Source organism: Jaculus jaculus, chromosome 1 (genome assembly GCF_020740685.1).
Source record: "Jaculus jaculus isolate mJacJac1 chromosome 1, mJacJac1.mat.Y.cur, whole genome shotgun sequence".
NCBI lineage: Eukaryota > Metazoa > Chordata > Mammalia > Rodentia > Dipodidae > Jaculus > Jaculus jaculus.
In genome coordinates, this window is record NC_059102.1 from 319,199,076 (window position 1) to 319,219,721 (window position 20,646).

General features: G+C 44.5%; 2 protein-coding genes across 3 annotated transcripts in view; both read right to left on the reverse strand.

Annotated features, from left to right (window-relative positions):
- Positions 1-19,563, reverse strand: part of Opn3 (opsin 3) — a 39,918-nt gene extending 20,355 nt beyond the window's left edge. Inside the window, exons 1-2 of one of the 2 annotated variants that reach the window (XM_045148429.1) lie at positions 19,194-19,563; positions 15,609-15,739 (exon numbers count right to left, since the gene is read on the reverse strand). In XM_045148429.1, the coding sequence (XP_045004364.1) occupies positions 15,699-15,739; positions 19,194-19,563 (411 nt within the window). In that variant the 3' untranslated portion in view covers positions 15,609-15,698. Of the gene's footprint in view, positions 1-15,608; positions 15,740-19,193 lie in introns of those variants that run through there. The other variant, XM_004653438.2, reaches the window with a different exon arrangement.
- Chml (CHM like Rab escort protein) lies at positions 12,422-15,428 on the reverse strand. The gene has a single exon (XM_012947672.2). It carries the CDS (start codon positions 15,426-15,428, stop codon positions 13,494-13,496), a length of 1,935 nt encoding a protein of 644 aa, XP_012803126.2. The 3' UTR covers positions 12,422-13,493.
- Positions 19,564-20,646: the final 1,083 nt, after the last annotated feature.

Consider the following 20,646-nt stretch of genomic DNA (forward strand, 5'->3'; position numbering starts at 1 on the left):
TCTGCCTCCCGAGTGCCACCACACCCGGCTCATTGTCTTTTTTTTTTTTTTCTTTAATATGGGCTCTCCTTAATTTGACTCCTCAGGCTTCCAACTTAGCTCTTTATTTCTCTGCAACCCCATTTGGACGGGCACCCAACTTTTCAGCTATTTTCCTTGGCTGTTAGTTGACACTATTTTTCTTTCCTGAGAATCACCTTGCTCTGTGCACCTCAGCCCAGGGAAGGAGTCCCAACAGTAACTCCACCGTGCTCAGGGGAGGACCCTGGGCTCCGTACAAGGAAGCGGGTGCTTCTCACAGTAAAGGGCATGGGCTAATCTGATTTCTGATGGCGTAACAAGATAGCTGAGGCCAGTTGTCTTTATATATATTACAATAAGAAAAGGGGGCTCACTTAGCTCACGGTGTTGGAGGCTGACCATCTAGAAAGCATGGTACCTGCTCTGATAACAGCCCACCAGACTGTGTCGTATCATGGCAGATTGTAGTGGGAAAGGAATAGAGGAGGGAGAAAGCCGTGGTGAAACAGGAAAGTAGAGGGAGGAGGGACTGGTCTTGTGTTTGATAACTTCTCCAGTGGGAAAAGCTGTGAGCCCATGATTACTGTTAATCACGTCTGAGGGTAACACCCCAGTGACCTAACAGCCTTCTCTGGGCCCCATCACTTAATGACTTCACAACCTCCCAACAACGCTCCACCAGTGACCACATTTCCAACACATGAACCCTTGGGACACAAGCTACCTCTAAACTATGATCAAGAGCCAAAACACACCCAATGGTCTCAGAGTCTACAGCTCAGTAGGAAAGGGCCGCTTGTGTACAGAGCTGCTCTTTGGGGTGGTCCTTGAGTCAGGGTGCACATACCATCATGAACTGATCTGGAAGAGTCAGAAGGATGCCCTTATCAGGAAGGGAGACTTGCTAAGTTCTAGTCCTGACTCAACTGTGCCCGCAGGATAAATGAGGCATTGCAAAGGAAAATGGGAGGCACTCATTCTTTGTTTTACTTCTTACTCAACCATACCAATCTACACGTGACAGTAATGCATGACAGTATGCTCCAGAAATCCACATCAGGCTACAGTCAGCAGACAGGGCCTGGTCTTTTGTCCACTTTAGGGACAAATCTATCTGCCTAATGTTCTCTTTCCTATTTGCATTTTAAAACCAACAGGCTTTTCTTCTGAGATGTTTCTAAATTCACTGGAGTGCCTCAGACCATTTTCACCGTGAGGTTTCACATCCCAGAAATGATTGCTGTCCCTTCCTCTACGTGACGCTGTCTCTTTCCCCCACCTCTCTCATACTCTCCCGTACTAAATACGAGACCAGAATAGACTGGACGCATGTGATGTCCTACCCTAGACCTGGGACCAGCTAGTCAGCCTCTGCACTGCCAGCTGTGGCTCTGACCCTTTGCCTCGCTTCCCAGAAGTGGGGGTTCTGACTGTAGTCACCTCAGTCGCTCTGGAGCTGTCACTACAGACCCTCGCTGGGCGGGGTCCCCGGCAGCCCAGGCTTCCACAGGGCCAGCCTGACTCCTGCTGACCTGCTCAGAAGCAAAGAGGGTTAGTCTTGGGAAGCAGACCTGAGCCTGTGTGTTAGGAAGCCGGAAGGACCGGCTGCGCGAGGGGTGCACTCCCTCCCATCCTGGTGAGTGTTCTAAATCGCACTGCTTTCTACAGCCTTCCTGAGCACGCCAGGGACCATCCGCTCTCACTGAAAAGCTGCGGCCTGCCCAGGGATGCAAACCCTGACATTTGGCTCCTCTCGTCCTCTCCTTCACTCTTTACTACCAATTCCTTGGGAATATCCCCTCCCCCCCAAAGCCACAAGTAATTATGCGCTGCCTTACACTCTCTTTCGAGGGTGCTGTGGCAAGATAATCAGATGGTTATTTCCACAAGGCCCTTCCTGCAAAAGTGCCTTGGCTCAGCGTGCTCTCAGGCAATTCTGCCAGGAAATCTCCTCTCTCACATGCTTAACACATGCCAGACTTGGCTCATACGTAACAAGGATCATGATTTCATCACTGCTGCTTCGTATTGACTACATGTTGGCATGTGTCTCTGATCTCTCCAAATGAAATGTGAACACCTAAACGACGGGAACTGTGCCTTTTGTGTTCTGCCATCTCCTTGGCATCTACAATAGTTGGCCAAAGGTTATTATATCATTGGCTGATGACAAAAAAGAGGTGCATAAGACCAGGTTTCCGTCTTGGAGGAAACACGGTTGTCTCTACAATGAGTCAGCTGCTAAGCATAAGTAGCCATGGTCAAGATGGTACTCTGTGGTCATCCCAGCACAGGGCATGGAGGCCAGACCAGCCTGGGCTACGTGAAGAGATTCAGGATGCAAATAACAACAAAAGAAAGACAGACATGGTCATATTTTAACAAAAAGAGAAACTGTTCCCAGGGGAAGGTAGTTATATAAGACATAAAATAAGATCAATTCCCTGGTATTTTTCCTAATGGATAGTTATTTCAACTTAAAATGCTACCTGACTCTCATCACATCATCAATTTTTACTATTAGAAATCTCTGGACTATGGACAGCGCTCAGTGGTAAAGTGCTTGTTGCACAAACATGAGGACCTGAATTCAGATCCCATCACCTGTATAAAAGCTGATTGCAGTGACTCATGCCTGCAATCCAAGGAGACTCCCTAGGATTAGCTGGCTGGCTATGAGCAAAACCAGGGAGCTCCCGGCTCAGAGAGAGACGGTGTTAAAATTTAAGGTGGAGAGTGACTGAGGAAGATACTCAATGTGGAACTATGGTCTCCATGTGCGTGCACACATGTGCACATGCACACACACACATGTATGTGCTCTGGATGACTGCAACTTCTGAGATTTTCTTGCCTATCCAAAGGCCCCACTCTGGTCACTGACAGTTGTTCACATAACACTTTCTACACAAGCAACTGACAAATGAGTGCTTCAAGCATTAGGCATTGTGTCCCAGGCCATGTAGCAGTGGTGTCTTCCTTTAACTATTTCACAAGCTCCCTGTCTGCTTTTCTCACTCTCCTTTTAAGGTCTGGGCAGCTCTCAATTTTTAGTTACATACATGCATACACACATGCACACTCTCTCTCAGTTTTCCATTCTCAGAAAGAATGGGCCCCAGGGTAGAAATGCTTCCTTCAATGACTGTTTTGTCATGATGTTGCCCTCTAAATATTCATGCTTAAGCCCAATGGTTGGCACTGTTCTCTGCTTTGGCTGGGGGGCTTTTTTTTTCTCAGGTGGCAGTGACTGCTGCCTGGAGCTTGGGGCTAATTGGGGTGCTGGGGGTGGGTGAGTATTGGGTACTCAGCACTGGTTGGAACGTCTCTGTCGTGCCCTTTAGGTTGAGGGGCACTGTGGAGGAGATGAGAGGGGGATGAAGGGGCCAGAACATGGGGAGAAGTGATATGGGGTGCTGTTTTCCAGACATGGGGTGGTAGCCTTTGCATCTAAGACCTTGTAGAGGCTGTCCTTGTCTGCACAAGAACCACACAGTATCAGGCCCTTCAACATATCATCATGGGTAATAAAAAGGGACAAAAAAAAGACATTAAAGTGGAGGGACTAGTTGGAAAGGAGTAGGTCTGTTGAAGAGGAATGGGGGACAAAAGAAGGCAATGGAAGAGGATTGTGATCAAAGTAATTACGTACAATGTATGAAAATTGTCAATAAAAAGTAAAAAAGAAATGACCTAGACCCTTTGGCTGTTTCAGTACTCACCTCTTGAGTCAGCAGCATAATAATGAATTAAAGTACATTTAGTGTTACCGTGTGCGGTACAACTTTAACTCTGGTGTCTTGAGACCTTTGCAAATTATAAAATCACCAAATGGGGTATTCAAGTAGGTGCCTCCAGGACTCCCTCGTGCTTGGGGCTTTCACGGCACGTGGGCGTCAGTGTGCACGGGAGTGCTTTCCCTTCTTGCAAGGCTGACCCTGGCAGAGCTGGGAACGATGATGAGTTTAGTTCTTGCAAGGCTGACCCTGGCAGAGCTGGGAACGATGATGAGTTTAGTTCTGACCATCGTTAAGAGAATCAAGACACTTTCCAGAGTGTGGGTCCTGAGTGATTTCTTAGTGGAATATTGATGTCTAGATTAATTTCTCTGATTTCACATAGCTAACCTCTGAGCTTTTTAAGACTCTCATTCTAACAGTGCTCCAAGGAGAGGCAATTTAACATGGAGGTTCAAGACAAGAACAAGAGCTCAGGCTCCATATCCTCCATCATTGTGTGACTTTGGACAAGTTACCATGTGCAGCTTTAATTTCTCTTAGGAAAATGGAGTAACAGTATTATCTAGGTACCCACAGAGTTGCAAAGATTAAAAATTAATATGCATAAAGCACTTATAACAATGCCTGCTACATAGTATACATTGAGTGTTGGCAACAGACATTACAATTCATGTAGCTCTATGTTTATATCTGTGATTACTCTCTTTTTAATTTTTTTTTTTTGAAAAATTTACTTGAAAGAGAAAGAGGTAGATAGAGAATGGGCACACCAGGGCCTCTAGCCACTGCAAACGAACTTCAGATGCATGTGACGCCTTGTGCATCTGGTTTATGTGGGTACTGGGGAATTGAACCTGGGCCCTAAGGCTTCATAAGCAAGTGCCTTAAGTGCTAAGCCATCTCTCCAGCCCCTGTGATTGCTTTCTTAAGGCAATCCCTAGCCATATAATGTCAGGGGAAGAACTGCACAAATGTTAGTGCTTCAATACAAATACTGACCCAAATAACCTCATAACTTATCAGATACTCATTTTATGACTTGCCTCTACCTGCTCAGCCGTTGGCTGCCATGGGCCTCAGTGTACTTACTGACCCTGAATGCCAGAAGTACTATCTTTACTCCAAACAATTTTCCACTGGCTTCATACCCACTCTTTAGTTTAAAACTATTAACCATAGCTTCATTAAATCCCAAATTCATCACTAAAATGTAAGTTTACCCAGCCTCTTTGTGATGTTTGACACTGTGGACTAGGCTCTTGAAATTCTCCCTCAACTTCCACAACACTTCACTACTACATCATATACCATCTCTACGTCACGTTTCTTTGTCCTTTAAGGAAAAAGTAAAAGTAACTAGAACTCCAAAGTGGAACTCACACCAGGCAGAGCCACCCAATAGAAGAGAAAATGTGAGCCATGAAATCTAGGCCTGAGATAGTGTCTCATGCCATCTATCACTGGCTTGGTTCTGCGTGTTCTAAATCTTGAGCAGTAATCAAGGTAGTGCAACTCCTTGACTCCAATCCTTGAGTTTTTATAAGCCCATGAGAAAAAAATAAATGCATACCTAAGAGCCTAGGAAAAGAATCTTGCTATCTCAAAACTAACTCAGGGGTGGGAGTTCCCATGTGAAATCAGACAAGGAGGGCATCATATCTACACCCCTCCAAGTCTGTATTGTTTTGTTTTATTGTTTGTGAGGGAGGGTCTCACTCTAGTCCAGGCTGACCTGGAATTCCCAAGTCTGTGTTTATATAAGCTCTTCCTCAACTTTTTCCTGATTTTTACTTCTATATAGTGCTGACAACCAACCACAATTATGCTGATGTCACGGCAATAATTCTCAAACGCAGCCTTCCATATCCTGTCCTCTTGCCAAACCACTCTGTCCTCTCCCTCCTCCATCCCTGCTTCTCTTGGAGTCACTCCCCAGAGTACACACATGTGCACATGTGTGCAAACACACAAGTGTGATGAGGCATGCCTGTGGTTCCAGCACTGCAGAGGCAGAGACAGGACGATCTCTGGAACTCACTGGCCAGTCTGGCCTAATTAAGGAACTCCAGGCCAATGACCTCATCTCAAAAAAAGGGGGACGATGTTCCTAAGGGTAACACCCAGTTTTCTCTGCCCCCCACACATACATGCACACGTGTATGCTCCTCACACAAATGTGCATAACAGATATATGCACAGCACTAAAATAAGCAAATAGCAAGAACTTCCATATGTAGATCTCAAAACAGAAATGAAGGACATGACATATAACAAAGATAACTGGAGCCAGGTGTAGTGGGACATATCCATAACCACTGCACATGAGAGGTGGAGATAGGAAGATCAGGAGTTCAAGGCCACCTTCAGCTACATATAAAGTTCAAAGCAAATGAGACCTTGTCACAAAAAAACTAGACCCAAACTCTGCTATAAAACCTCCTGCACTAATGTCCCCAAAGATCATTTTCTTCAAACTATAAGACACATACAGCCTCCTGGCTGAAAACTGTAGACAGGCACGCACCTCCCTACTACGTTGTTGGCTTTGCTGTTTGGATTCCGAAGTCATTCTTCATCTCATAGGTCTACCTTTTCAAGTTGGTGTTCAGAGTGTATGAAGGACTAAAAACGAACTAACGCCAACAGCACAGGACAAGAAAACGTTCCATAAAGAAATAAAAGTGGGGCTGGAGAGATGGCTTAGTGGTGAAGCGCTTGCCTGTGAAAACTAAGGACCCCGGTTCGAGGCGCGATTCCCCAGGACCCATGTTAGCCAGATGCACAAGGGGGCGCACGCATCTGGAGTTCGTTTGCAGTGGCTGGAAGCCCTGGCACACCCATTCCCTCACTATCTGTGTCTCTCCCTCTCTCTCTGTCATTTTCAAATAAATAAATAAAAATGAACAAAAAATAAAAAAAAGAAAAAGTGTATCACTGTGCTAGCAAGATTAAGAAATAATCTGATTTCAAATGTAGGCATAAATAATCAACTCCTCTGTTCCCTTTCAAAACTAATCAGTCCAGATCAATTACAGAAAAGTTACTTTGTAGGATTTTGGGATTTCTTAAAATGTCATCACTTTTTTCAAACCATGATCTGTTCGCCCCTAAATGGAAAAGTCCACTCTTGAAATGGAGGCAAAGTGTGGATCTAAATACCGGCCAGGGGTCAAAGGACCTTCAGGTCTCACCTGTAAGAAAGGTGTAGATTTGTCCTTCCTTACCTTCCCATAGAACACAGCTGTCAGAAGAAAGCATTTGTAAATAAACTCAGAGTAATTCTGCACCAATCCTGAGTCAGGACGTTCAGTTGAGTCGGTTTGTTCTCCACTGCTCCCAACTTACACAGAAAGCTGGAGCCATCATGCCCCTGCTGCTGAAATGTGAATCCATTAGGTTCTAGGTTACATGATAAGGAAATACTGCCTCTAATTTAAAATGAAGGTTAATAATATCCTCAGACGTGATAAAGGCTAATGGGAACATAACTCTCACTAGCTCCACAGTATCACAAGAAAAAGTAATTCTAAAATGGAAATGTTTGCTATCAGTATCTCCATGATGCACTTCCCTCCTGGACTCAAAACTCTTCTACCTCTGCTCCTTCCTCAGACAGAAGACAATGCTTCTGACAGTCAGAAACTTAACTGAGTGAAAGCTGAAACCTATGGGAAAAGTGTTAAGTGGCCCAACTTCTAACCTTTAAGCACCTTGTTTGTAATTTAAAGGCTTGAACACCCTTTAGAAGAAATGTGAAGAGGGAGAAGGGAAGAAAAACAGAAGAAAAAAAAATTGAAAGTTCTTACAAACTGTCACTCTAAAAACATAAAGCTGAGGTTGGGTACTGTGGCGCACACCTTGAATCCCAGCACTCAGGAAGCAGAGGTAGGAGGATTGCTGTGAGTTCAAGGCCACCCTGAGACTACATAGTGAATTCCAGCTCAGCCTGGGTTAGAGTCAAACCCTATCTTGAAAAACAAAACAAACCTGAAAGAAAAAGAGAAATGCCATATATCACATCAGTTTTTTTTTTTCTTTTTCAGATTAAGGGGAGTATAGTAGTTGTAATTATAGAGATGGTTAGAAGTATCTTAAATGCTTAAGGTTAGTGACACCTTACCTTTCCTTAGGGTAAAGGTTCCAAGAGAACATCTCTCAGGTACAGAGAACTTGTCCTGTTCTTTTTCTTATTTCTTAGCCCCAGAGCAAGGCCAACAAACAACTGATTATCAGGTGTTCAGCTGACCTTTGCTGGGTTAGACCACCTTGACCTCGCCCTCTCAGGCCAACTGAAGGAGACGGTGGTCCTCTGCGTCAGTCCCCAGGCATGAACCTGTACTACTTGTGACTCCTGCCCTGAGGCTCTAGGGCTTAGGTAAGGCTCCCCAGGAATGTAGCATCTTGGATTTGGACAGGCAGAATCTCACTGTGTAGCTCAGGAAGGTCTGGAACTCACCGTGAAGTCCAGGCTGGTCTCAAACCCACAGCAATGCCCTACCTCAGCTTCCCAAATGGTAGGATTATAGTCACGTGCCATCATACACAGCCATTATATCTTCATAGTGATGTGCTGGCACATACTGATGCCATTTCTATTATTATTTCTTGGTGCTGGACATCTGAGAAAAGACACAAAATACTGACCAAAAATTCCTTCTCTCCAAGACTTGTAAATATTTTGACCATACATAATTGGAGACTATCTTTTTAACTTTAGCATTTAGAAATGTATTATTATTATTTTAATTTAAAGGAGAACATGTTTCCAAGAAATTAATAATTTTTATCACCAGTTCAGCAAATCTCTTTGCCAATTAATCTATTTTTATTGCACATATCAGTATGTTACCAAACTAAGGAACCCTCTCACATTAATCTGCAATGAAATGTCTGGTTCTTTCTGTGTAGACACCCCAACTCTTACACAAATATAATCAGAAGACACAATTTATATTGTACTTAACATTTATTTTTAAGCATTTTTGCATAAAAATTTACACATATCATTCAATTTTATATAAGTTTATGACAGCAATCGCAACACACTGGAATTTACCCAATTCTTGGTTGATGAGTTTATTTTTAAATGGAATTGCTCAGAACATCTTTATAGAAGTAGTGCTTTTCATTCTAAGTATTTCCCTGGGCATATGCTCTTCAAAGAGACAGGACGTCAAAGTTGCAGCTACAGAACTCTTGCCAGTCTTCGAAGTGGTTAAGATGGCTAAGAACACACATGCTACAGGTATGAAGACGGACGCCGGCTAAAACATGCACTTCATACACGAGCCAGGTAAAGTTGATTCCATTTCCACTTTCAGCATGCATTAGCCTGAGTAGCAAGTGATTTATTATGTTTATCTTCCCATTTGCAGTTTATCACCTTATAAGCATGCATAGTGAAGAACCCATAGCCACTTTCTGAAAAATATTAAGCACTTGCGTGATACAAGCAGCCTTTTATTCCATTTTTCTCCTTATTTAGTGTACATTTTTATTTTTAATCTGAGTCAAGCTACCTTGTCAATGGTTCTCATTAATAAAATCACTTTGGGGCTGGAGAGATGGCTTAGCAGTTAAGGCACCTGCCTGTGAAGCCTAAGAACCCATGCTCAACTCTCCAGATCCCACAAGAGCCAGATGCACAAAGGTAAGGCAAGAGCAAGGTCGCACATGCTCACTAGGTGGTGGAAGCATCCTGAATTCAATGGCAGTGGCTGAGGCCCTGGCATACCAATTCTCTCTCTCTGAAATAAAAAAACAAAATTACGTTGTACCATTATTAGAGTACAAATTGCAGCCCCTAAGCTTTCATACCTGACATGCTAATGTGTCTGGATAAACTGTATCCTAGCAATCACTGAACACTTCCTTCCTCTAGGCTTGCACGCTTCAAACATCCTTACATGCAGCACCACAGAGGATTTGGAAAGGTTGCCTGATAATGGGCCTCAAGGACCTGAAGGGCAGAGCCCCCGTTTTTCTCCTAAAATAAAGAACATTAGTCTTTGCCTGCTCGCTTTCCTGGACAATCTGTCACAGTTCTGTCCAATCAGAAGCGCCCACAGGTAGCAGCAAGCTTACACACTAATGTCACATGTAGGTATCACTCTGGACATGGATGCTCATACATCACCCAGCATAATCCTCCACATAATTCTGGGAAGTATCATTTCTATTTTATACGTAGTGAAGTGAAAGCTAAGCAAACTAAGCTAAGATTTGAAAACTATGTAAGAAACAATGTGAGGAACCCTTGTGTTTATTACTTTCCCATTATGCCAACCTGTCTGTCATGGGAGAAGAGCTTTATTCTAAATTTAGCTTCTTCAACATCCTTCTTAAGTGTTTTTCTTAGATCATTCTAATACAGTTTTGTATAATTTTTTTTAAAAGGCTCATATATAGCAATACCCAAATGTTTAAATTCCATCACTTTTGGATTGTAGAAATGAGATTTTAAAAATTACATATCTTGTATCTTCCATAATCAGCCCTTGCTTGTTATATTCATATAATGTAGGTATAATGGATTAGAAAGCCATGGAAACAGGAGAGATCTGTGCTGCTTTTATGTGCATCTTTATTTCACAAATGTTCTTTACTCCAATGACAAGTTTCTTCAGTCATGTGCAGAAAATAAATATGCAGATAAAAAAATTAAAACATTATGTAATTTCTGCTTGAGAAGAGTCTATTCCAATAGGAATGCTAGTTTAGTTTTAAATACTTATCACACTATGAGAAATATATGAAATCATTAACAAAGATGATGAAACCAAAGATGAATGAAAAATTTTTTTCAGTTCCTTTAGCTAATATTTTGGGATTTGACCAACTTTTTCTGTTTATGTTGGTATAAGCCTGGAACAGTAGCCTGGAGTCACAGTAAACAACTATTTCAATCTGCTGCCACCTAGCTTCCAACATTGTACTATGCATCGTTCATGTGACAGAATGAGACCCCTTTTGCAAATATTTAGCTTTTAATATGAAGTCATCTACCTCAAAATACAAATGGTGAAATATCACTTTTCATGCTTATACAGATTTTATTTCTTAAATATTTTTTTTAAATTTTTTATTTATTTATTTGAGAACGACAGACACAGAGAGAAAGACAGATAGAGGGAGAGAGAGAGAATGGGCGCGCCAGGGCTTCCAGCCTCTGCAAACGAACTCCAGACGCGTGCGCCCCCTTGTGCATCTGGCTAACGTGGGACCTGGGGAACCGAGCCTCGAACTGGGGTCCTTAGGCTTCACAGGCAAGCGCTTAACCGCTAAGCCATCTCTCCAGCCCAATTATTTCTTAAATATTTGAAAAAGTTCACCAAGATGCCCATTTAACTTGTCAGAAAATTTATAATAGCTTCTGAATTGTAAAATTTTTGTATTGGTTTGTCTTATTTCAAACTGGGTTAAAGTAAAGTATTGTCTTGGTCTTTAAAGCAGTCTCCTAACCCCTCTTATTTTCATTATATTTAGTTATATCTTTTGCGACTTCTTATGAATCTGTGATACTTAAAACCTGAACTGCCCTACCCTCATGTCCATTTTAGTTACTTTCAATGTTTCCATCTTAATTATGCTTTTCTAGATCCTTTCAGGTATTGCAATGGTTTGGATAGACTTCAACCTTAGGAATTACCCAATAATACTAACTTACTGTAATAATTTAAATACCAATCCATGGTTTTACTGCCTTCAGTCAGATTTACTGATGTCTCTCACTTTCCTCAGAGTACACTTGGCCTATTAACATCTGTGCAACATTGTGTTAGATCAAAGATTAGTCCAGAGAATTGTCAAAGAGCATTAATTTATGAAAACTTAGATAAAATCGACTGCAATGAGAGCTGTAGCTCTTTAAGTTATTTAATTAGTTTCATTCTTCATACTTTGCACATTCAATAAAACTGCAAGACCAGTATCTTATCTTTTCTTCCTCAGCAGTGTTAGATTCTGATTTTCCAGGGCACCTTTTCTTTCTTATACAGTACCTACACTCCTCTAACCAGTGAGAGCTAGTGGGAAGAGCAAGGGATCTGGAATCCTGAAAGACGTATTTCCAGTGTTGGTTCTTCCACATGGCAGACTCTAGGCAAACTGTTAAAAATTAAGTCTCCATTTCGCCTTTGACAAAGGATGAGCCACAATCCCTGCTGCTCAGTGTTGCGGAGCACAGCAGCGAGTGCCCGGCGCACAGGAAAGACTCGGAGAGGGCTCACTTCTACATATCACCACTTCCCGTCTGAGACGTGGGACTAAATGAGGAAACTCATCTTTTCTAACATTTCTGCATTTTCACTGCTAGAGCACAACCACTTTTATGACCTCTGGTGTTTCACAAACTTGGGGGGGTATCTACTCTCTATGTAACATACAAGTAGCAGAAATGGTTACAAAGGCTGTTGGAGTATCTCTGAATCACTCTATCCACCAACAGTGCTCATTAAAATGACACAGCCAACAGAGTGGCTTTATCCTGAGTAAAGTTAATGTGAAAATTTATTTAAAGAGAGTTTTTATTTTTGGTTTTTTGTGGCTCTAGCCCAGGCCGACCTGGAATTCACTATGTAGTCTCAGGCTGGCCTTAAACTCAGAGCAATCCTTCCACCTCTGCCTCCCAAGTGCTAGGATTAAAGGCCTGCACCACCACATCTGGCTAAAGAGAGTTTTTGGGTTGTTTCTATGTTTTATGTTTTGTTTTTTTTTAAAAGACTCATGTTTGCACAATGAAATAGCTTACTCAGTTTCTCCTAAGGAATTCCTCAATAGTCATTCTGAAGTATCGGGTAGTTTCTGTTGGCCTGAATTAGTAATTGTTGGAAGTCCTCTTACATGTTGGTGTAGGGCTCAGCAGCAATTTTCTGGACTCATCTTATCCCCTTAGTTTTCTTTGCAATGTACCTTTTTGTTTTCTTTCCTATTTTTGTTCTTTCTTTTCTTGTCTCTCCCTCTCTTTCTCTTTTGAGACAGGGTTTCACATAACAACTCAGGCAGGCCGAAAGCCTGTAGCAATCTTCCTGCCTTACCCCCTGAATGCTGGGATTACAGGAACAAGCCACCATGCTCAGCTTACAGTATGCCTCTTAAAACATGAAGTCTTCAGTTCCTAACTTCCCCCTCTTTTATGAAGCAGAAAGTTATGAGGGTTCCCCTGCTCTACAAAGGTCAAGCAGGTAAAATGTAAATGTCAGCCCTTACTAATACTACAGGAGCATGCACAGCTAATCTTGTAACAAACAGTTGTATTCCTCACAGTAGCGCTTGTATTGTTTTCACTCCTACCAATTCTACATAGTTATGTTGTACACAAAGATTCACAGAAGCTACTGTTTCATTACACAAACAGAGAGATCAACAGTAATAGTTGCAAAAATATTCCTTGGACGCTAATTTTGTGTACACAATAACAATATTTGAACATAAGAAGCAGGTATAACATTACTTTTCTTTAAGCAAAGTTAATATAGAGCCCGCACCTAAACACCCAATAGTAAAATAAATCTATCAATGTTTAAAGATTCTGGATCCTGAAGCCATTCTAAAATATATAAAGTTCAATAACCAATAACTCTGTTAACAAAGCTACCAACACCCAATGTCTGAGGGAGTTAAAGACAGCATCTGGATCAGCACTCAGCGCGGAGCCACTGATTCTTTGAGACAGAGCTCCTTCACACAGGAACGTCAAGTCCAGCTTGAAGAGCAGTTCCACCTTGCTCTTCTCTAATTCTGAAAGCGTCCTGGGCTCTCCAGGCTTTTGCTTTCCTCCTGGGACTCAAGCTTAGCTATCACAGTGTTGGTTCCAGGAGTGTCTGGTCGGTGGTCTTCACTATCAAAGATGATGTCTTCTGCATTTGGAGGGGGAGGGCAGAACTCTTCGGAGGGAAAGAGCTCCTGAAACAGGGTCTCTGCTTGCTGCACTGCATGCTCACTTCCCAGGCCAGAGTCAGGCCCTGAGCACACATAAACATTGGGTGGTAAGCCACAGTATGAGCTTCGGCTCGTTCCAGAGGAGTCTCTCATGTTAAAATAAAGAGCCCACAACAGCCTGGGTTTTCCGAGTTCTTCCTTGTCTGTGTCTGTTTCTGTGAGCGGAGTGAATAGTTTCTTCACCACTGGCTCCAAGTCTTCCCTCGCCGTTTTTGAAGACGAGCAGGTCAGATGCACCAGGTAGCTGCCCTTCATGCACGTCATGGTTGATGAGCATAGTTCTATGACCCGGACAGGACAAGTTCCTGGTTCCAGAGGAGGCACGATCAAGATGGAGATCTGCTGGTCTGAGTCTGTCTTCATCAGAGACTCATCAGTAATGAGCACTGCCCTTGAGATCTGCTCATACTGCACATTCGAACGTGTCTCCTTGGAGAGGTAACTATCCTCCACGATAAAATACTTCGCATTTATCCTCTGGCCAAAGTGGCCTAGAACTGCTGTGCATCTTCCAGAATCTTTGTCAACCACAAGACCTTGGATTTTATGGCGAAGACAATAGATTCCTCCAAAAACTGCACTCATTCTGCAGAAACATTGGGGAATTTCTCCTTGACCATACAGGGGAAATAAAAAGGGTGTGTTGCCAAACCGTCCAAGACACCGAAGGAAGTTTTGTGTCGCTTTAAGGCCATCTAATGTCGTGCAAGATGATTCTGATGTCATTGCAATTGAGTGCAGTATAAAATGTTGGAGGTTGGGAGTTAATTTTTTAGTTTTTAAATACTCTGAAAATGAACATTGCTTGTAATCTTGGTATTCATCAGGATGTTGCTCATAGTCTAAACAGAAGGTAAGAAATCTCATCAGCATCCTCTTTTCAACCATCGTGAGCTCTTTACTACTGAAGACGTCTGCTCTGGAGCAAGGCACCTGCTCTACCTTTCCCTCCCGAAATGCGAGAATTCGAGTGACATTCTTAAATTCTGCATAACGGCTAACACTGGATTTGATTAAAAGATCAATTAGTGATCCTTGAGAATACAGCAGCTTTGATACCAAGTCAATATTAAATTTCCTTCCTTCTTTAACCAGGTGAGCATAAGTAACCCTGTTTCTTGTTGCTTCGTCAGTGTTGTCTTGTACGGCCAGCGTGTTTTCATCTTTACCTCCACTGGAAACCCTGTGCATACAAGTTTTATCCCCACAGTCCTTTTCCTCCTCCACACCAGGTGCAGCTGGTGAACTCACTCTATCAGATGTCTCTGCATGTTTGGTGGGCATTTCAGAGTTAGTGACATATGAAGAGTGACTTTCGTTGGGCAAGCTTATAGACTCCTGAGGTTCAATGAAGGTTTCAGATGCCCCAGAGGAAGGATTTTCCTCTTGAATGTTGACCCCCTCATCTTGACTGGCATAACAAAAAACTTCAGTGTGCTCAATAGTTTCATCTTTCTTGCAGAGAATGATAGCTTCTTCTGTTTCATGAATCAAGTCTTGCCATGTAGCATTGGACTCTTCCTCAATGTCACTGTCTTGTTGATGTTCCTTTAACCAGGACAGGAGTCCTGAAAAGCTGAAACTAGCCCAGTTCCCTCCATAGTAACTTCTGGAATCCAAATGCAGAACCTTCTGTCCACTTCTTGAACACGCGGCGGCAAGGATGGACTCGGGCAAACCTGTCCCTATTATAACCACATCAAACTCTGTGGGGAGTTTGTCTGCCATCCTTGGACTGAGTGCGGTGAGACCTGAGGAAGGAGCTGGGCGTCGATCTAGGATGACAGCTCCTCTGAGGTGCTGACGCTACAACAAAATCTCTCCTTGGGATGAGCACTGAGTTTGCTGGTTCTAGCTGTTTAACCGTTACTGTTTAAACATTTAAAGAAAGCAAACAGTCAGTAGCACAGAAACATGATCAAGTACATGTAATCACATCTGAGGAGACGCAAACGGATGTGTCGTTTTCATTTCTGTTTTTCACCTTAGCAGTAAATGTTAAAATGCATCACATGTGCATTTATGACTGGAACTCTTCTCTGAAAGAAGAAAATTCAAGAAATACAATTGTAAGTAATATCAAACTAATTTCATGCAATAGCAATTGCAATTCATTGGAGCCTGACTTGTTCACTAGATACAAACCTGCACTAAAGCAAGTCATTCAATGTTTGCTCACGCACTTGTCAATTTGAGAACAAAGAAGACATTATACCCTCTTTGAGTCAGGCAATATAGTAATAAATAAAGGACACAATGTCCCATAAAAATAAAATTAACATAATACAACCTTTAGATTTTAAGAAAATATTTAAGTAAAACTACACATTACTATGAGAACGGACTAAAAGAAATGTGTGGCTCACTGAGTTTATGGAGAAGACTATGTCCTGTACTCATACTAGGAATCACCCTGACTAGGAATATTAACTGTGGCCAATTAAGTCTGCAGGTGATTTCAAAATTGCCAAATAAAACACCTTCCCATGCCCAACCTCCCCAGGACCTTGCAGTGGCTACATGAGACTACGCTGACTGGATAGCCAGTCAGACCTTACAAAAGAATTCATTCAATAACTGACATTTCAAAGCATGTAGATGCAAAAAGGGACAGACCTGAGGAGATTTACAACAATTTTTACATGAAAGTACATGCATGTTACTGTTTCAAGTATTAAAATATTTTAGATAGATAACACTACTTTGAATATTTAAATAAGGCAGTGTCTGCATTTTGCCAGACTCTCTGTAACTGTGAATCTCTGTATGCTAAGAAGAAAGTTTTTTTTGTATACATCCCTTGCCAAGACCAATAGGCTATTACTATTTTTGAATGGGTAGTGAAGAAAGTCCTTTTCTCTTCCACATTTTATTGTTCTGCATGTAGAATCCCTGTGTGGCACTAGGCATGGCCAGAATTGGAAAAGTTTTCTCTCTAAAGGGCATACTCACCAGGAAACCTTCAGGTTAAAGCACTACACACCCCATGCCAGTCTTTTCCCCGCTCATCATGCACAACCGCAGTGAGAGTTCTAATTAGCACCACAGGTAAATTTACTGGCATCTAGATTTGTACACAAATGATTGTTCTGGGCATTGATAAAAGAAGCCATTCCGCTGGAACTTGGATAAACTTGATTAGGACAGGCTTAACTGGTGAGTTTCACTGAAATGGTGATTCTGACAGGCCCGTCTAGTGGAGCTTTTGACTCATGATTATCGGAGGTTTCACCTAATTTCAGCCATCTCTGAAGCCTGAACCCGAGCAAGAATGAAGCAGTTGCCTGGCCTACTCAGGTGCATATGCAAGAACACCTGAATTACTTGTCAGGCTTTCTTCCAGGGCATGGAGAAACAGACCTACGGAGGCATCTGAAGAAATGTAAGCGCAGTGTTTCTTCTAGCCTTAGAAGAGGCAGGGGTGAGGGTAGGAGGAAGCAGGAAGGGATCAAGTCATAAGCTCTGAGACCAGGCACTTTCTAACCTACAGATATCAAAGGAGTCCTCAACACACAAGAGAGAGGGGTGACCTTAGGAACAATGCAACCACTCCATAACAAAGACAGAGAAAATGAGAGCCTTGTTGGGGAAGGGAAAGAAACCCACACAAGTTGGGCACGAGCCGGCCTGTCCTATGCTACCAGCCCAGCGTTCTTCCCAGCGGATGGCACAGCCTCGCCAAAGCTCTGCACTGGGCAGCTACACCCGGCGTCTTAAACTATCCCTCCTTCAATACTCTGTGGCTGGTCAGTGCTGGCTCACAGGACAAGCAAAGAGGAGTGCGGTCCCTTTCTCCATCCCTCACCTCATCTAGGAGCAGCTCCAAGCAAAGAAATGCTTCAACTTTGCTTAAGGTGTTTTAAGCTCGGCGGTGGCCTCACTCTTGACTTGTTTCCACACCTGGCCTTAGCCGAATCTCGTATCCCCTAACCCACGAATGAATGTCTACCTCAGATTTTACAATGGGGATGAAATCATGCTTAAAAACTACCAAATGTCCCAGTGGAGCAGCCCTCAGTGGTGAAACTTTTTATCAGTCTCAGAAAAATCACTTCTTATTGGAATGGCTCCAGCTGGCATGCCAGAGGAGAAAAAGAAGGTAAAAGAATGGGAGATGTAGAACGGAAGATGTATTCTGCAGGCACTTGTAAGAAAAAAGCTATTGCTGTTTCAAACTCCCCTGCACAGAAATAGCATTTCGTAGGACAGAGAGGCCCTTCATGGAAGTAAGAACTGTCATGTCCGAGAACAAGCACCTGTGGCCCACCCTAGGGAGTGTTACTGATGATAGTGCAGGTTAGGACTAGAATCGCCTTCATTACAGATTAGTCCAGCTTTAAAACAAAACTTGCCTGAGAGACATTTTTAATTAGCATAGTGCTATCAACACACTGTCACCTATACCATACCCCTCGATTTTCTATACAAAGGAAATTCTTGGATAATGTGTTTGGACAGGAGGATGGGAATATCAGAACTATGAAGGCAGTCAAAGTAAAGACTTCTGCATTTTGTTTTCTTTAAAATAAAAAAAAAGTTATGACAGATAGCATATTTGGATTTGTCAACACACAAAAGGCTGATGAATGAGAAAATACCTGTGACATTGCATAGATTGTGTTCCCCAATATATCAGCCCAGAGAAAGGCACGAACAAATCACCAGTGCATTTCAGGAGCTGATAAAGAAACCATAAAGGCCTGAAAAATACACATTTATGCACGCATGCATGAAATTTCTTTCCCAAGATTATAATGTCACAATCATATGTATTAGGTTACTCAACCTTCAACCTGTCAAGTCTGTGAGACTTAAGTTTTCCAAAATGACTAGGGGTACTGAAGTAAGCCTCCCATAGACGACCAAGTTGCACTTTAGTGAAATCTACGGGCTGCCTATCTAATTATTCCTTCATTCCAGATGAATTCTCTGAGCACTTTATAAATCTCACTTTAGATTCTGGCGAAATGGAGGTTATGAGGAGGAAAAATACGATTTAAAAAAAAAAAAAAAAAAGATCTTACAGTCTCACTCCCTGGGAAGCACCGAGAGGGTTACAACTGCCTTTGTAAAGTAAAAGAAAGGAAAAATACACGCACTGCTACTATTTTAGGTTTCTCCTTGTCATTTGGGCAAACAGGTGCTACGTGAATTAAATCTCTTCTCGCCCCGTCCCCTCCAACTTTTTTTCGAGGGTTGATCTCTCTCTCTCTCCCTCCACCCATCTCTTGACTCTACAGGCACCCCCGTCTTTCCCCCGCACCCCGAGGTGAAAGGCCATGGTGAATGGCCCTGAATTACATACAGTAGGCAGTGAAAGCAGAGTGGGATGGGGGGGTGGGCGGGACGAGGGGGGAGCGGCCGCAGCTGCAGCGGGGCTGGGGGCTGGGCTCCGCGGGGCCGCCGGGCGGGAAGGGAGGCGAGGGCCACGCGCCGAGTGGAAGTTTGCGGAGGGCGGGGCGGGGGAAGAGATGCTCCTCCGGCCCAACTCACCGAAGAGACTGCCGCTAAACCCGTCCCACGCGCAGCCCACGGCGTCCCACACCCAGCCGTTCCGCAGGCACGACACGAAGGTGAAGGTGACTCCGAAGAGGGCCAGCAGCAGGTCCCCGAGGCTGAGGTTGACCAGCAGGAGGTGCGTGGGCGAGCGGAGCCGCGGGAACTTGTAGTAGAGCGCGAGCACCAGCAGGTTGTGGCCGACGCCCAGCAGCCCGACGCCGCCCAGCAGCAGCGCCAGGCGTTCGTACGCGCCGGGGCTGAAGAGCTCCGCGGGGCTCCGCGTCCCCGCCGGACCCGCCGCCTCCGCGCCCGCCGCCCCGCCGTCCTCCCAGTGGCCCTGGCCGCTGCGGTTCCCCGAGTACATGGCCCGACGCCGGCGCGCTCGGCCGGGCCACGGCTGGTTCAGCGGGCCGAGCGGTGCGCCAGGCGCAGCGGACCGGGCAGGAATGGCGCGCCGCTGCCCGCTCGGGCCATGGTGTCCGGCGGCGCCGCGCCGCGTCCCGCTCCTCCCGCCCCGCGCGCTCCCGCGACTCCGCCCTCCACGCGCGGACCCGCCCCCCCCAGGCGCGCGCCCGCGGCCTCGCTCTCAGGGCCTCGTGGCCCCGCCCGCCCTCCCGGCGCGCACACCAATGGTCTCGCTCGCCCAGACCCCTGGAGGCCCCGCCCCCTGGCATATGGCCACGCCCTCCAACGTGCCGACCCACCCAGCATGGTGGCTCCGCCCACATACGCGCACCAATGGCGCCGCTCTCCTGCGGCCCCGGCCACCCCACGAGCACCAATGGCCACGCCCTCCCCGAGCTTCTAGTGGCTCCACCCCCAGATCCGTGGCCACGCCCTCCCCGGGGCTCCTGGTGGCCCCGCCCCTTCCCCGGGGCTTGTACCTCTTTCAGCCTGGTCTGGTCTGCCTCTGGCTGGTTTCCCTCCCCGGCCCAAGGTGAATGCGAGGGTTAAATCATCCTCAGAGGCTCTCGCACCCCACCTCCATGCACTCATTTGGAAAGCATGGAATCTGTCCTTCATTCAGGCCGCTCACACACGCGTTCATTCATTCATAAATATTAATGAACGCCTGCGCCTGCCACATGCTAGCGATGGGACTGAATGAGATACACTCCCACCTAGGCTTGTCTCCTTCCTGGAAAGCTGTCATAATGCCCACCTCGCCTCACACAAGTAAACAAAAAAGGAAACATCGAAACGAGCAAGATGAGAACAAGCCAAACAATGTTACAAACAGGGAAACTGGGGAAGCAAACCATTAAACTGAGACGTAAGTACTCGAGAGCTGAAAGACATCCCGGCTTTTCTAATAGCATGTGCTGCGATTGCACGCTGTAGAAAGCCTGCCACCCTCAGGGCTTCAGAAGACAGGAGGGAACAGCACTGGGGTGGTTTGGATGTTATGCCCCAGGCTGCATCCCAAATTTCTGTCTTGCTCTATAGT